The sequence below is a fragment of the Podarcis filfolensis genome (genome assembly GCF_964270895.1).
Source record: "Podarcis filfolensis genome assembly, chromosome: 13".
Taxonomy (NCBI): Eukaryota; Metazoa; Chordata; class Lepidosauria; order Squamata; family Lacertidae; genus Podarcis; species Podarcis filfolensis.
In genome coordinates, this window is record NC_139615.1 from 4,007,359 (window position 1) to 4,025,210 (window position 17,852).

The 17,852-nt window shown below is 55.1% G+C and overlaps 1 protein-coding gene across 2 annotated transcripts in view; it reads right to left on the reverse strand.

Moving 5' to 3' along the window:
- Window positions 1-1,503: 1,503 nt before the first annotated feature.
- The window catches only part of ZBTB4 (zinc finger and BTB domain containing 4), a 34,201-nt gene continuing 17,852 nt past the window's right edge, over window positions 1,504-17,852 (reverse strand). For both annotated transcript variants that reach the window (XM_083580801.1, XM_083580800.1), the window contains exon 3: window positions 1,504-10,023. In XM_083580801.1, coding sequence (XP_083436927.1) covers window positions 6,301-10,008 — 3,708 coding nt within the window. In that variant the 5' untranslated portion in view covers window positions 10,009-10,023 and the 3' untranslated portion in view covers window positions 1,504-6,300. The remainder of the gene's footprint in view (window positions 10,024-17,852) is intronic.

Consider the following 17,852-nt stretch of genomic DNA (forward strand, 5'->3'; position numbering starts at 1 on the left):
AATCATAGAAATGTAGAGATGGAAGAAGTCATCCAGTCCAGTCTGACGCAGGAACCGCAGCTAGCGGATCTCTGGCACAGGTGCACAGTCCTGCACTCTGTACATGCCCAGAGGCACCTTGCTTCTCATTCAGAATCCTTCCAAAAGCGGTCAGATGTCGCTTTCGCCTCCCTCTCCCCCTAACTTTTTTTGGATTCCCCTAGGGCTAAAGTACACATAGGGACAGACCCTTGCCCTGTATGGCCAGGCTGTGCCCCCACCCCACCCCCCGAAATCTAGGGAGATATATTTGACAGAGGGGCCGGTGTGGGGGGTCACCTCTGGGCCAGCAACCCCGCGCCTTCTTGCTTTCTCAGCAAGGTGAATCGGTCATCATCCGCAGAGGTAAAAGGCTATGTTTGTCTACTTGCCGGTTGCAACAGCGGCAAAGGATTAAGTGTCAGTGGGGCAAAGATCTAGCATCTAGGGCAGGACTGGTCCTCCGGCAAGCCAGGAACCAATCTTAAAACCAGGGGCTGGAGGCAGCAGATTCATGGCACAAAAGGAGGGTGGTTTTCCCCCACCCCACAGAGGCCTTAAAATCTGATTTATTTTTTCTGGGCAGAGACAGGTTGGTGCTTGAGTGGGGGAACTTGCTGAAGTCCACCCACCCCACAGCTAGTCCCCCCCGCCAAGGCCAAACAAACACCCCAAGGTGGGTCAGTTTGAAATCCAGTAAAGACATTAGCTGCTTAACAGGACTGCTTTTTCCCAAAAGGTGAAAATCCCAGCAGGTTTAGAACCTGCGGGGGGAAAAGCAACAACGCAGGCTTTCATCTTTCCAGGCTCTCTCCTCTGAATTACAGAATCGAAGGGTTGGGAGAAAGGAAGCCCAAAGGCCAAGGGGTTGGTCTGGATGACCCTCAGAGGTCCCTAGGGGCCAAACCTACAATTCTGATTCTATATACTCTTCTCAAACAGGCCAAGAACTCTGAATAAGGCCCCCTTCCCCCCAAAAAATCCTGCTATTTTTAGCAGCACACCCAGGCAGCGGTGGCCACCCCCCCCCCAGGCCACAGGAGGTGATGTGACTGTGGCAGTGTGTGTTAGTGGTTAGAGCAGGCTTCCGCAACCTCGGCCCTCCAGATGTTTGGAGACTACAATTCCTATCATCCCTGACCACTGGTCCTGCTAGCTAGGGATCATGGGAGTTGTAGGCCGAAAACATCTGGAGGGCCGAGGCTGAAGAAGCCCGGGTTAGTGTGCCAGGTTACACGGACGTGGGAGAGCAGGGTTCGAATCCTATCTTCCGTGGAGCCAGGGATGTTATGTTGGGGATTCAAGGAGAAAGGGAGAATCATGTATGTCCCAACTTGAGCTCTTCAGAGACAGAAAAAGGTGGAATATTTACATATTGATAGCCGCAACCACCAATTGGGAGGTAATGAAAGGCTAAATTGTGACCCCCGTTTTCACAAAGCTGGAATACGCGGTGGGCGCTCGCCGCTGCTGCTTTCTTAACAGTTTCTTGTGGAGCATATAATTGTCTTTTTATTTTGAAGAAGTTATTTGAGTTACACACACAGATGCAGAGAGATAAATACAGTATTTTTTTTTTTTTTGTCTAACGGACTCTTCACACTTGGAACACTTGGAACAGAGACCGGGAAAAAGCGGCAAAAAATAATAATATTATTATTTCATCCTCGTCATTTTAACATTTTTGTACGGATCCGGCCACCCCGCCACCCGCCCGCGTACTGTATTTATTTGTTGTTTTTAAACCCTTGGTATCGTCCCCCCCCCTTTCAAAACGGTTTCAGCAAATCTTCTAAAGTGCCATAAAACTACCTAAAGGTGCTTCTAGAAAGTAACAAAAAATTAAAAACCAAAAAGAGAGAGAAAGAGAGACAAGTTTACATTCAGTAGCAAACGGTCAACAATCACCGAGAGCCCCCCCAGTGGCGAAAAAGTGCAAAAGATCAGAGAGACGGACAGCTATGTACACGTCAGTGACCGCCCTTCTGCCCCCCACCAAGACCGCCCCACATGCCCTCCCCACCCTGGTGGTCCGGAGTGCGACCACCCCCCAAAAAAATAACTTTGGTGATCTCTCCATCGCCCCATTCTCAACCCTGACCGGCCTCTTTCAACGCATCTGCTGCGAGGCGCGCAGGGGTCCTCGCTGGCGATGAGCGGCCGTGCTGGACCGCAACCAGAATCGTGCCCCACTGCCAAACCGTGGGGCAAATGCCTGGCGCAGCCTCTTTCTGCTTAGCCGCCCGGCTTGACCTTTCAACCTTTGCAGGCCGGAAAAACGACCCCAGGCCTGCTGACCGGTTGCCATCCTAGGGATGGGTCAGAGCGCCGGGGTGGGGGGGCCTGTACCCCCACAGCCCCATAGTGGAAGGGGGGGTTACACAGGGGGCCTGGAGCGCTGGGTGCGAGCGCAAGGGGCCTGCCCTTTCAAAAAGTCGGCTCCAGGTCTCCAGAATAATGCGCCTTTTATGATGCTGGAGGATTTTGTGAGCGTGATGCGGGGTGGGGGTTGTGGGGGGAGTGGAAGAGTCAGGAAGTTGTCGCCCCCCAAAAAACCACGCACCCCCTCGCCCCAAGCAGTGCCTTCTTATCGGTGGCGCAGCAGCAGCAGCAGCCGAGAAGGAGGAATGTGCATTTTTTGCTGCATTGCAGGTGAGCCGCAGTAGTAGGGATGTTGCGGCCAGGTGGAATGCATGGGGATGCGGCGCTAAAGTGCTGGAGGCAATGAGGGGGGGGTTGGAGGAGGCTCTGCTTGCGATGGGGGGGGGGAGAAGGAGGCCTTATCGGCCCTGCTTGGACAAAAACTGGGGTGGAGGTTTTTTTTGGGGGGGGGGAGAGAAGAGAAATCTGCAAGGCCGTGTTTCCGCTCTGTTGCTGCAGAGAGGAGACTGTGGTTTCCTTTTGCAGACCTCGGTTTGCTGCAAACAGAAATTGGGGGGGGAGCTGTGCTGCAGTGCGTGGGGGGGGGAGAAGACGAGAGAGGCGGCTCGCAGCACATTCCCTGCACTGGAGCAATTGGTGAAATTTTGCACGCCGCAATTCTCTCTCTCCGTCCTGTCCCCCCTCGGAGTCTCCAAACGGGGGGGGGGCAGAGGCGCCACCAGCTCCCGCCCCCCCCAAGCAAAACCTTTCTTTGGAAGCCCTTCTGATCCTTGCCCCCCCCCTTGTTCAAGCACCAGTCTCCAAGCAGGCCTGGCAAGGCCCACAGAAGATGGAGATGCCTTGGTTCCACTTGTGGGGGGGGAGAGACGGGAAAATTCAACAGGAGGCCTTTGGGGGCAAGGAAGGAGGCATTTTGCATCCCTTAAAATATTAAGGGAAGTCTAGAGAGGTGTTTTTTTAACACTTAAAGCTGAGAATTGAGGCTGGCGGAGGCAGGGTGGGTTAAGGTACCCCCCCCCAAAAAAGACCTCCCTTGGCCAGAACTTTCTAGTTTCCGGAAGGAGGTTGCGGAGGCAAAAATACGCAGCGAAGGCTGCAAGTTTCAGGGGCGGGGGCAAAGTTTAAGCTTATTTTAGCAGTAAGGGGGTGGTTAGGAGTGATTTCGATTCCAGAAACGAAATGAATGTCCCTTTCTTTGCAGAAAACTCCACCCCTGGGTTAACTGGGTTAGCTTATCGAAAGCGCAGAATTGTCGAAGGTACCCATCCATGCCAACCCCATGCAATGCAGGAATCTCAGTTATCTTATATTTGGGGGGGAGGGCGGAAGCCGTTTTGTTCCTATTGTTCAATAGGAACCTTTGGAAGTCCGAAAGCTCATCACACCCCAGAAATCTAGCAGACGGATCCTGCTATCGTCTGGAGTTCTGCATTAAAAGAGCCTTTCCCCAAGCTAGGGCTTTTCAGATATTTTGAATCACAAAAGCCTGGAGGGGACGGGCCCATTTTTGGAAAGGTGCGCTAAAACATCTGGCATGCATAACTCTCCTTTCCTCCTCCCGTTGTCCGAAGCCTTTAGGCAAAACTCTGCCCCTCCCTTTAAAAATCTTCGATATCGAAAACCTCCACATATTGTTTCTTCAAAATCCTTCTGCTTGCTTTTTAAAGTTCACGCAGTTTTCCCTAGAAGGGTGAGTTTTCTTTAGCCACCCCCTACTAATTAGGGGTTGTTGCGTTTTTGTTTTTAAAGGAGAAAAAACAAAATCCCCACTGTTTTGGTCCTTTCGTAAACCAAAAAATATCCACAAATTTAAATGTTTTTTTCATCTTGGAAGTAGGCAGAACGCATTACCCCCAGGCTTAGAAAACACCTAAGGCTTTTTAAAATAATGGGGCGATTGCCATCCCTAACCCCACCCTGCCCATATTCTCTAATCTAAAATAATAATAATAATAATAAACCCATTCCCCCAAAATATGCAGAGTGGCCTTCTGGAATGCAGCACTCAGTTCTCCCTAAATCCTAAAAAATATTCCATTACTTATTTATTTGGGTTCGTAGCGAGAGAAGGGAAGAGGGAGGGGTAAGGAAGAACAGCATTTTGATCGCCTTCCTGGAGAGGAAGGGAACATTTCCATATCGTAAAACCATTTCGAAGACTTGCCCAACCTTGACTTATGGACAAGGCTGGCTAAAAAAAAAGGGAGTTTTTTTTTCTGATGCAAATGTAAACCTAAGTGGTCCAGAATGCTCATTGGCATGACAAATGCCTGTGCCCCTTTCAATCCTCAGGAGGCTCAAAGATCGCTTAAGCCACAGCTGGAAAATGCCTTCTTGCGTTGAGTAGGACTAGTTTATTTATTTATTGAGAGAGAAAGATAACGCAAGCGCAGGAGGGGTTTGGGTTTTTAATTCCTGGACTGTGAAATGTAACCCAACTGCCCTATTGCTGAGTTTAGGTGGAGTGTGTGTTTGTGTGTGTGTTTTTTTTTTTTGGGGGGGGGGTAAATCCCAGTATGGAGGAAGTGGGAGGGAATGTGTGTTACTGGGAGAGTGGGGTTCTGTGCTGTGCTGTTGTTTTTTGCAAAGGCGGCAGAAGTGGGATGAGCTTGGCGGAAATTAAAATCACAGTACACAGTGGAATCCGGTCTGGTTGCCCACCCCACTCCGGCTGAAAGGGCACCCCCCCAAAAAGAGAGAGAGAGGGAGAGAGAGAGAGAGAGAGAGAGAGAGAGAGAGAGAGAGAGAGAGATTAGGGTGTGCTACCAGGATGGCAGCAAACTTGGCAGCCCCCACTCCTGCAAAGTGTGTCCAGATGCGATGCAAAGCTGTTGTTGCTCTCTTGTGGCTGTTGCAAAAACCCTGGAAGACAAGATCCTACAGAACTGTCCTCTCCTGCTGCTCCTACTCACCATCTCAACAGGACACCCTCCTCCTTCTCCTCCCCCCCACCCCTTCCTCCTCCTCCTCCTCCTCCATCCAGCCGAAAGGAAAATGTGATTCATCCCCTTCAAGCTGCAAAACAAAAACGCACAGGGAGAAATAATGCAGCTGCTAAAAGCAGAGGCTAGAGATCCGAGGCGCTGGGCCGGGGGAGGGGGGCCCCGAGAGGACACCCCCCCCAAAAAAAGGGGGGAGAGAAGGTGGGGCAGACAGTTCTGTGGAATGAGACCTTCTTCCCCTTGGCAGGGGGGAAAATGGCGATTTGGGGAAGGAAGAGACCGGGAAGGCAAGAGATAAAAGGGGCATCGGCTGGTGGGAGGAGCCGAAAAAGAGCTCCGCCCCCAAAGCAGAGGCTCCTCCTCCCAGCCGTACCTCCCCAGGCAGGGGTAACAGGGAGAGCCAAGACGGGGAGGGGGGAGCAGGTATGGGGAGGTGGGGAGACGACGACGAAGATTTGCTTGTGCAAGTTCACTCTGGAAATATATATACGGAGCAAGAAGACATTCATATGGGGGTGTGGTTGGGAGAAGGGGGGGATAGGGGTTACCCTGTACCTATTTTCGCTGCTACGTCTTTTGTTGTCTGTTAAAAAAAAAAGTCTTATCTACGATGTGCCCCACTTGACAAACCACGGGGATGTGAAGTTGTGGGTCAGGTGGCTGCGCTATGCATCCCCTCAACGCCATCAATGCTCACCTCTGGATCCATAGCTCTGTGTCTCTCTCTCTGCCGCAGCGCTGCCACTGCAATCTGCCCCCATCCCTCCGCCCCGAACATCCCTTCTCGGGGAGGAGGGGGCCGCCTTCCACAACCCCAGAGCGCCCCAAACCCTCCACTGGCTGGGCAGGAGCTGGAGTCCAAAGCCACGAGAGGGCGCCATCTTGGGAGAGGCGGAAGCGGCGGCGCCCCTTGCCTCCAGCTGACCCCCTCCGCCCCAACCTCCCTTGGTCCTCCCCCTCAGAGAAGGCTCCCTTTCTTCAGCCTCTCTGGGGTGGGCAGCTCCCCTCTGCCCTCGTGGGCGGCGCCAGCCCCCATCGCCATGGCCACGCTGGAGGCCGCTGCGGCAGAGCCATCGTGGACCTCGCCGCGACACGGGTTCACCGAGTAGCTGAAGACGCCGGGGAGGAACGGCAGCGGCTGCCCCTTCTCGTCCGGGACGACCATGTTCAGTGCCACCGGGAGGGTGAAGTTGTAGGGGTAGGCCGCCAGGAGCTGGTGGCCGTACATCAGAGGGTAGGGGTCCGGGTAGAAGCAGACTTTGCCGCCGTCGCCGCCGTCGCCGCCGCCCGCCTTGCCCACGCCGCTGAACTGGATGGCGCTGGGGTAGGCGAGGAACGAGGGCGGCTTGTCCTCCAGGTCCTTCCGGGTCCGACAGCTGCCCGGCACCAGCAAGGGCAGCGGGTACTCCTGGACAGGGTATCGCTCCTCCTCCAGCTCGGGCGCCAAGGCTTCTTTCAGAGCGAGGCCCGTGTGCGAGATGACGGGGTCCTGCAGGGAGTGCGGTAACCTGGGCGGGAGTTCGGCGAGGCTGGTGGCCGCCTCCAGAACGGGAGGGTGGGCACTGAGCTCCTCCGGAAATGGAGACTTGTTTCCCTCTGCCAGGGGCACGGCCTCCTCTTCCGGCATCGGGGTGCGGCGTCCGTAAGGCTGCATGTCCACCGCCACGGGCCCCTCCTCCGGGAGCTCTTGCAGGCACAAGGGCGCTTCGCCGCTGGAGGACGACACCTGCATCTCCTGCATGGTCTCCTCTTTGACGACGGGCGCCGGCACGACAGCCACGGGAGGAGCCTCCGCTGCCTTCTTGGAGTAGGTGATGACGGTGGTGAGGGCCGGCAAGGGCGGGGGCTCAGGCGGCTCACCCTCATGGCGCTTCATGTGGCGGCTGAGGGCCGCGGCCGTCTTGCACACCTTGGTGCAGCGGGCGCAGGTGAACTTGACCAGGGGCTTGCGGCCCACACGGTGGGCCTGCGAGGGCGCCAGGGGCAGGTTGTCCTTGGCGAGGCGCCCGTGCACTCGCTCGTGCTTCCTCAGTTTCTTGAGCGCGGAGAAGAGCTTGCCACAGGCGCTGCACTCGTGCTTCCACTCGGAGCCGCGCCCTGCTTTGGGAGGCTGGCTCGGCCCCTCAATTTCGGAGGCGGCCCCGCGGCCGGCGGACACTTCCGCCGGCACCAAGTCGCTGGTCCCCACATCCTCCTCCTCCTCTTCTTCCTCCTCCTCTTCTTCCTCCCCGGCCTTCTCCGTCCTTTTCATCCAGCGCAGAGAGCGGAGCTTGCGGTGCCACCGGGACTTTTTCATCTTGGGCAGCGTGTTGGCGCCGGCACCGGCCTTCCGCTTGGGCTTGTAGCTGTAGTAGGGTCGCCAGAGCTGGTCTTCGGCGTCGCCCCTGTCGCTCTCCTCCTCGCCACTCTCATTGGCGTACCCCCTGCCGGCGTGCTTGCCGTGGGGAGCTTCCGGCGGCACCTCCTTCCCGCTGCTCTGCTCCCTGCCGAAATCGAAGCGCTTGCCCCCGACACGGCCGCCCTTGTCCAGCATGAGGTCCGTCTCAGAGATCCGCCGCTTGACAATGGCTTCCTCGCCGATGCGCACCGTGATCTGGCAAAGCGGTGCGGCGCGGCTTTCGGAGGCGGCCCCGACGTACGCCGGCTTTGCCATGTATGTCATGGTCCGCCCAGACCGTGGCCCCCTGGCCCTGGACTCCCCACTCTCTTCCAGAGGCCGCTCGTCTGCCTTCTGCGACTGGATGTACTCCTTCAACACTTGCTTCTTGATAGGCCTGGCTGCGGCGGAAGATGGCACCTGTGTCGGTGGCAGAGGCCCTGTCTCCGAAGACTTGCTGTTGTAGGTGATCACTGAGGGAGTCTGCGACAACACTGACGTGCTGTGGACGATGACCGAGGAGGCAGGCCGCCCATAGGCGATGACGGAGGCAGCCTCTGCGCTCAGAGGCCCCGGCCTCTTGTCCGAAGGAGCGTTCTCGCCCGCGGCTGGGAGCGTGGGGATTTCCGGGCCCGCCACAGTTTCCTGCGGCCGCGGAAACCGTTCCGGCTCGGGCATCTCCAGGGAGCCGCCGTTGGCAGTGAAGACGGAAGCAATGTCGCCGTTGCCCAGCGAGGAGACCAGGTTGCCGTCCAAGGAGTCCCCGTCGCCCAGCGCCATGGGGATGGGCTGAGCCGGGAGCAGGAGGTTGTCGGGCACCAGGCCTTGGCTGTAGGTCTTGTAGGGCCTCTTTTGGGAGCGCATGGGCAGGAGGCGGTAGAGTTTGAGGGCGTTCAGCTTGGGCTTGTAGCCTCCGTTGGGCGTCTTCTCGGAAGAGATCAGGCCGGGATTGATCCCGTGGAAGGCTTTCTGGTGGGTCTTCAGATTGTAGTAGGTGACGAAGGTCTCCCAGCAGAAGATGCACTGGTAGCGGCGCTCGCCTGTGTGCCACACCTCATGCTTGGTGCGGTACTCGGCCAGAGCAAAGACTTTGTCGCAGTAGCGGCACGGGTACTTCCTCCGCCACGAGTGGACGTTGGAGTGGCGCTTGAGACTCGAGAGCGTCATGTATGAGCGCTCGCAGACGGTGCAGAAGTAGATGATGTGCCCGTCGACCACTTTGACAAAGTGGTCTTGGTCCGAGATGTAGTCCATGCGCTGAAGCCCGCGGTGGCGGAACAGCACGCTCTTCTTGGAAGACGGCGGCGGAGGCGGCTTCGAAGGCAGCCCGGGACTGGGCAGCGCCTCGCCCGCGGGGACGCCCTCCTCGGCCTTCTCCATCTCCTTGCACAAGACCTCGTGCGTCTGCAGCCGCTTGATGTGGATGAAGCTCTTGCCGCAGTGCCGGCAGGAGAGAGAACGGCGCGTCCGGTGCAGTTTCATGTGCAGGCTGAGCGCCGACGATGTGGTGAAGGAGCGGCCGCAGCTCCCGCAGCAGAAAGAGCTGGCGGCCGGGCAGGAAGCTCCGGACGGGGGCGAGCGAGAGGAAGCCGGCCCTTGGTGGTCCGCCTCGCCGTTGGCGGCCGAGGGGTTTCCGGGGGAATCGTCATGGTCCCAGCTGACGCCTCCCTTCAGCACGTAAGCCAGGTCTGGCTGGGGTGGTGGCACGGCGGCGACCGAGCTGAGGTTGTACAGGATCTTGGCGGTCTCTGTTTCGGGGTCGGGCTGGCCGTCGCTGGCCGGGCTGGAGGCTTTGGCCAAATCGTGGAAGCTGAGGGGGCTGGAAGGCTCGGCCGAGCGGGAAGGGCAGGTGAGGTCGATCGGCGAGCTGCACGGCCTGGAAGAGGCCCCGCCCGAGTCGTCCATCTTGCTGCCCGCCAAGGGGTCGTCCAGGTCCTCGAGGCGGGAGATGCCGAGGCGGCGGCCGACAGCCCCGATCTCCTTGGCAGCAGCCGGGCTGGGCACGGAGAGCCGGGAGTTGTAGATGAAGTTGAGGACGTCGGAGAAGACTTCGGCTTGGACGTCGGGGAGCTCCAGGATCTGGCTGAGCTGCTGGCAGCTGGACTCCTCCGACAGCACCTCTTTGAAGTAGGGGCTGGAGGCCGCGAGGACGTTCTTGTGGGCCTTGAACTTGGTGTCTTCAGCAATGATGGTGATGTCGCAGAACTGGCCGCGGAGGCGCTGCTCATTCAGCTGGACCAGGAGGGAGCTGGAGTGGCCAATGTCCGTGAGCTCCATTGCTGCAGCCATTCAGCTGCCTCAGACCTGCGAAAGAGAGAGAAAATGGGGTAGTAATGCCTGAGGTTCTCGACATAGAGGACTGTTATTGTTATATTATAATGATGATGATGATGATGATATATATACTCCATTCTGAAGGAAATCAGCCCTGAGTGCTCACTGGAAGGACAGATCCTGAAGCTGAGGCTCCAAGACTTTGGCCACCTCATGAGAAGAGAAGACTCCCTGGAAAAGACCCTGATGTTGGGAAAGATGGAGGGCACAAGGAGAAGGGGAGGACAGAGGACGAGATGGTGGGACAGTGTTCTGGAAGCGACCAGCATGAGTTTGACCAAACTGCAGGAGGCAGTGGAAGACAGGAGTGCCTGGCGTGCTCTGGTCCAGGGGGTCACAAAGAGTCGGACACGACTAAACGACTCAACAACAACAACAACAATTATTTATACCCCGCCCATCTGGCTGAGTTTCCCCAGCCACTCTGGGCAGCTCCCAATTGAGTGTTAAAAACAATACAGCATTAAATTTTAAAAACTTCCCTAAACAGGGCTGCCTTCAGATGTCTTTTAAAGAGAAGATAGCTGCTTATTTCCTTCACATCTGAAGGGAGGGCGTTCCACAGGGCGGGTGCCACTACTGAGAAGGCCCTCTGCCTGGTTCCCTGTAACTTGGCTTCTCACAGGGAGGGAACCGCCAGAAGGTCCTCGGAGCTGGACCTCAGTGTCCAGGCTGAACGATGGGGGTGGAGACGCTCCTTCAGGTCTACTGGGCCTTTGAGGCCATTTAGGGCTTTCAGTGTCAGCACCAACACTTTGAATTGTGCTCGGAAACATACTGGGAGCCAATGAAAGTCTTTCAAGACAGGTGTTATGTGGTCTCGGCGGCCGCTCCCAGTCACCCGTCTGGCAGCTCCATTCTGGATTAATTGCAGTTTCCGGGTCACCTTCAAAGGTAGCCCCACATAGAGCGCATTGCAGTAGTCCAAGCGGGAGATAACCAGAGCATGCACCACTCTGGTGAGACAGTCTGCAGGCAGGGAGGGTCTCATCCTGCTCACCAGATGGAGCTGGCAGACAGCCATTATTATTGTTATTATTAATAATTCGATTTAGAGACTGCCTCTTTGAAACATGTTTATGCAATGTCTGACTTTTGGGGGGGGATTTAAATTGTCATATGATAGGCCAGTCAGCTCAGTTAGTTGGCATGTGGTGCTGGTAACACCAAGGTTCGATTCCCATATGGGCCACCTGCATATTATTCCTGCACTGCCGGGGGTTGGACTAGATGACCCCAGGATCCCTTCCAATTCTATGATGATTCTATGACTGTGTATAATTACGATTATTCTGTGTTTTTATATGTGTTGGAAGCCACCCTGAGTGGCTGGCGCAACCCAGCCAGATGGGTTGGGCATAAGTAATAAAATTATTATTAGTTTATTATCCTGAAAAACATACCAGTTATAGGGGGCTCTGACAACTGCTCCACGTGGTCAAAAGACTGGTATTGATTCCTTGGAAAGATGCTACTATTGGCCCCCTTTGATCTATGCATAGACAACAGGACAACACCTCACTGAATAGATTGCTTTCAGACGCAGATTGTGTCTGGATAATGATACAGTATTAGAGTTTGGATTTGATATCCCGCTTTATCACTACCCGAAGGAGTCTCCAAGCAGCTAACATTCTCCTTTTCCCTTCCTCCCCCACAACAAACACTCTGTGAGGTGAGTGGGGCTGAGAGACTTCAGAGAAGCGTGACTAGCCCAAGGTCCCCCAGCAGCTGCATGGGGAGGAGCAGGGAAGCGAACTCGGTTCCCCAGATTGCAAGACTACCCCTCTTAACCACTACACCACACTGGCTCTCTTTGGAGAAAAAGGTGGGATGTAGATTTAATTAAATGCATAGCTTTTTTTTTGCAGCAGAAACACTTCGAACAGCGGTTCCCAACCTTCGTGGGCACGAGGACTCCCTTTTAACCTCGCAGGCCTTCACATAATGATTTGTCGTAGCTCTACAGACTCTGTTAACAGCGAAAACACAGCCATGGTGTGGAAGGTTTTAAGATGGCGGCTTGGCTGCCTTTCCAGACCCAAGTCTCCGGATCATTCTTTTGAAAGAAGTGCTTGGTTTCTGAAAAGGATGAGTTACAGTGGTACCTCAGGTTACAGACGCTTCAGGTTACAGACTCCGCTAACCCAGAAATGGTACCTCGGGTTAAGAACTTTGCTTCAGGATGAGAACAGAAATTGGGCTCTGGCGGCACGGCGGCAGCGGGAGGCCCCATTGGCTAAAGTGGTGCTTCAGGTTAAGAACAGTTTCAGGTTAAGAACGGACCTCCGGAACGAATTAAGTACTTAACCCGAGGTACCACTGTACTTGACATGTCAGAATGTCCCACCAAGGAAGATACTTCTGTGTAGGAATTAAGAGGAAAACATTCTCCTTTTCCCTTCCTCTCCCACAACAAACACCCTGTGAGGTGAGTGGGGCTGAGAGACTTCAGAGAAGTGTGACTGGCCGAAGGTCCCCCAGCAGCTGCACGTGGAGAAGCGGGGAATCGAACCCGGTTCACCAGATTACGAATCTACCACTCTTAACCACTACACCACACTGGCACAGCACAAATGCACAAATGTGGAGGAAGACCATAGAAGCATGGAATCGTAGAATTGGAAGGGACCCAGAAGCTCATCTCATCCAACGGCCTGCAAAGCAGGAATTTGCAGCGGCCCCATACGGGGATCAAACCTGTGTGGTGAGCACCGTGCTCTAACCAACAGAGCCATCCATAATAATAATAATAATTTATTTATACCCCGCCCATCTGGCTGGGTTTCCCCAGCCACTCTGGGCAGCTCACAGCATATATCAGAACAGACTAAAACATCAAACACTAAAATGTCCCGATACAGTGGTACCTCGGGTTACATACGCTTCAGGTTACATACGCTTCAGGTTACAGACTCCGCTAACCCAGAAATACTACCTCGGGTTAAGAACTTTGCTTCAGAATGAGAACAGAAATTGTGCTCTGGCGGCGCGGCAGCAGCGGGAGGCCCCATTAGCTAAAGTGGTGCTTCAGGTTAAGTACAGTTTCAGGCTAAGAACGGACCTCCAGAACGAATTAAGTTCTTAACCTGAGGTACCACTGTACGGGGCTGCTTTCAGATGTCTTCTAAAAGTCAGATAGTTGCTTATTTCCTTGACATTTGACAGGAGGGCGTTCCACAGGGAGGGCGCCACCACCGAGAAGGCCCTCTGCCTGGTTCCCTGTAACTTGGCTTCTTGCAGGGAGGGAACCGCCAGGAACCCCTCGGAGCTGGACCTCAGTGTCTGGGCTGAACGATGGGGGTGGAGACGCTCCTTCAGATCTACTGGGCTTTTGAGGCCGTTTAAGGCTTTCAAGGTCAGCACCAACACTTTGAATTGTGCTTGGAAAGGTCCATCTCTTGCACATGGCCATGGTGCTTAGTAGCTGTGACCCCTGACCTCTCGAAAAGAGGGGCGCCACAGCTGGGGGAGAGGTCTCAGGTGTGGGGGTCTGTCTGACAGCTAGGAATGCCTGCTTTATTTATTACATTCAAAGCCCACCTCTTCCCCCCCCCCCGAGTTCAAGGTGGCAGGCATAGTTCCTGCTCCACAACAACCCTGTGAGACAGGTCAGGCCGAGATAATAATAATAATAATAATAATAATAATAATAATAATAATAATAATAATAATTTATTTGTACCCTGCCCATCTGGCTGGGTTTCCCCAGCCACTCTGGGCGGCTTCCAACAACGATGGAAAATACACTAAAATGTCACATATTAAAAACTTCCCTGAACAGGGCTGCCTTAAGATGTCTTCTGAATGTCAGGTAGTTGTTTATCGCTTTGACATCTGGTGGGAGGGCGTTCCACAGGGCGGGCGCCACCACCGAGAAGGCCCTCTGCCTGGTTCCCTGTAACTTGACCTCTCGCAGGGAGGGAACCGCCAGAAGGCCCTCGGAGCTGGATCTCAGCGTCCGGGCTGAACGATGGGGGTGGAGATGCTCCTTCAGGTATACAGGACCGAGGCCGTTTAGGGCTTTCAAGGTCAGCACCAACACTTTGAATTGTGCTCGGAAACGTACTGGGAGCCGATGTAGGTCTTTCAAGACCGGTGTTATGTGGTCTCGGCGGCCGCTCCCAGTCCCCAGTCTAGCTGCCGCATTCTGGATTAGTTGCAGTTTCCGGGTCACCTTCAAAGGTAGCCCCACGTAGAGCGCATGGCAGTAGTCCAAGCGGGAGATAACCAGAGCATGCACCACACTGGCAAGACAGTCTGCAGGCAGATAGGGTCTCAGCCTACGTATGTCTCAGCGAGCGAGCGAGCCAGGCCCCCCAGCGAGTAGGGATTCAAACCCCTGCGTAGGAAGGGCTGAGAGGAGGCAGCCAGGAGAACCACAGGGCTCTGCTTCCCGTCAGTCACTTGGCTGCCGTTGACATGAGTCACACCGAGCGAAGCAGCGGGGCTGATGCTGGCATGGGCAGGCCGAAGGCCATCCGGGGAAGAGAGAGCGGCCTGTTTGGCTCGAGCGGAGAAGCCCCCAGCCCATCCCTCCTCCCCACAGGGCCCCCCCGGTCGCCCACCCCCTCCCCACTCTACCCATTGGGGAGCCATTTTGCTCAAGGAGCTCGTTCCTCCAGCTGGCAAGCCTAAAATGGCTGAAGGAAAGAAATTCCCGGTGCCAGCTCGGATTAAGCAGCTGATGCGTTGGCCCGGCCCGCTCTCCGGAGCTCAGCGCGGAAGCCGCTCCAAGAGGCTCGCCTCGTTGCCCCCAGACGCTCAGGCGCCTCCTTTGGCCCGGCCGGCCCCCTCGTGTCAAGGGCTGGCCCCCGAAGGCACGCTCTGCCCTCTCCCCGCTGCAGAGACGTGGGAGAAAATCTTGTGTGTGTGAGAGAGAGACAGAACAATAGGGGTGTCCACAATGTTTTCTTTTCTTCCAAGCCCGTCTTTCGCAAACTTCCCTCCTCCCTCGACCTGGGTGGGACCGTCCCGACGACGCAATTTCAGGCCATGGGCGTGTGTGTGCGTGCGAATGGGCTTGCGCCTGCATGCACGGTGAGTGTGTATGCGTGCATGCGTATAACACGGCGGCAACAATTCCTTGAGGGTCTCTCTTTCTCTCGCGCACACACATATATATAAACTCCCTTCCCGGCTGCGACAGGAGTACCCAAACGGAAAGGGAGTTTCTATGGAAACCAGCCTAGATGACGGAGGGAGAGAACAAGAGAAGGGCTGGGGAGGGAGGGAGAAGGAAGAGGCAGCGCTCTGTGGCACAGAGCAAGAATTTGAGGAGGGGGAGACGTGTGGGACCGGCTGAATGTGGGTAAACGCAGGAGGGGGCATGGGGGAACGACAAGACACCCGATGGCGTTCTGACAGGTCCAGTACCCGGGGTCACTCTCTGGCCAGGAGATCCTGGACCCCACCTGGGAGGTCATCCAGACGTCCTTAGGCAGCCCCCTTCATCCCCATCTCTTGAGCCTGAAATGGGTCTTTAGGCTGACTCTAACCACGCTTTCTAGGGACGCGGGTGGCGCTGTAGGTTAAACCACAGAGCCTAGGACTTGCCGATCAGAAGGTCGGCGGTTCGAATCCCCACGACAGAGTGAGCTCCCGTTGCTCGGTCCCTGCTCCTGCCAACCTAGCAGTTTGAAAGCACGAAGTGCAAGTAGATAAATAGGTACCGCTCCAGCAGGAAAGTAAACGGTGTTTCCGTGCGCTGCTCTGGTTTGCCAGAAGCGGCTTAGTCCTGCTGGCCACATGACCCAGAAGCTGTACGCTGGCTCCCTCGGCCAATAAAGCGAGATGAGCGCCGCAACCCCAGAGTCGTCTGCGACTGGACTTAACTTTAACCACGCTTTCTATCTGGCACCGGGGCCAAAACAGCTGTCACAGATCTATCCTGCTGTCCCCCAGCGTCCAAGGAAAGATCCCAGAGGGATCCCAGAGTTATCTTGGGGAAACCAGATCCCCCACCTCCGACTGACAGCACAGTCGGGTCGCAGCCCGATCCAAGGTGCGTCTCAACAGGAGCACCTGGCAAATACAGTGGTACCTCAGGTTACAGACGCTTCAGGTTACAGACTCCGCTAACCCAGAAATAGTACCTCAGTTTAAGAACTTTGCTTCAGGATGAGAACAGAAATCGTGCTCCGGCGGCGTGGCAGCAGCAGGAGGCTCCATTAGCTAAAGTGGTGCTTCAGGTTAAGAACAGTTTCAGGTTAAGTACGGACCTCCGGAACAAATTAAGTACTTAACCCGCCCACTGTATATGTGGGCGAAAGCTTAAGAAGCGGGTCCCTAAATGGCGTCAAAATTGCATGCTGGGTCTTAAAATTATTATTATTTTGGGAGGTTTTTAAGGATTGATGCTTTATTATGTTCTTTATACGTGCTTGAAGCCACCCCAGATGGGGAGGAAATATTAATAATAATAATAATAATAATAATAATAATAATAATAATAATGTTGAAGAGACCTAGGGTGAGAGTAACACAGAACCACTTTGCCTCCCTGAGCCCTGCCCTACAGAGCTAGGAGGCTTTGCCTTCAGGGCTGAAATACACTCTGCACATGCCCGGCGGAACATGCCCTTATATTGCCAGCACCTGAGACCTGAAGCTCAGAGAACATCTGTAAATACATCAGAGAGAGAAAAAGGTAGAGGAGAATAAAGTCCATATATTCAATAGGGTTGGGTAGGGTCCCCGTTCCATAAAGAAGGCTGATCGCCGAAGAATGGATGCTTTTGAATTCTGGTGCTGGAGGAGACTCTGGAGAGTCCCATGGACTGCAAGAAGACCAAACCTCTCCATTCTGAAGGAAATCAGCCCTGAGTGCTCACTGGAAGGACAGATCCTGAAGCTGAGGCTCCAATACTTTGGCCACCTCAGGAGAAGAGAAGACTCCCTGGAAAAGACCCTGATGTTGGGAAAGATGGAGGGCACAAGGAGAAGGGGACGACAGAGGACGAGATGGTGGGACAGTGTTCTCGAAGCTACGGACATGAGTTTGACCAAACTGCGGGAGGCAGTGGAAGACAGGAGGGCCTGGCGTGCTCTGGTCCAGGGGGTCACGAAGAGTCGGGCACGACTAGATGACTAAACAACAACAGCAAGGGTCCCCGTAACCATCCTATCCGGAGGGCGACCCTTCCATGGACACTGCATTTTCTCTCTGCCCCAAATGTGGAAATGAACGCGTGCCCCCCCCCCCCAAATGGAACGGTCGCGGGAAGGGAAGCAAAAAACCTGATTTGCCTCGCCCGCCACTTCCGTCCGCCTGCAGTCCAGGGTGCTGCAACCGAAACAGGGCTCTGCAACGGTGGGGAGAGGGAAAAGCCTGGCGGATCGTAAACAAGATGCGAAGCAGGATGGATTTCTGCGGGTCTGAGTCACGAAGGCTGAGGTCAGCAGATTGCAGGGACCGGCACGGCAGCCTGGAAGAGGCTGGAGGCGGGGTGGAAAGAGGAGGACTGCAATGTTGGGTCTGTGCACTGGAGAGAGAGAAAGAAAAAGGCCAGGATAGAAAAAAAGACCCTCACCTGGACCTACCTACCGCTGCAACCTTTGCCCACCAGATATTTTGGGACTGCAACTCTCGTCCACTGTGCTGGCTGGGAGTTGCAGTAAGGAACCCGCGATGGGCACCGAGTTGGCAAATCTGCCTTTCCGACTTGCGTGCGGGTTTCTAAAAACCTACCAAAGTCATCCCGCTCCGTGGCAGGAGAAAATGCTCTGTCCCGAGGCTGGAAAATCCATAGGTTCCTATGTTTTGCCGCAGGCTCCGAGGGATTTTGAGACTTGCCACC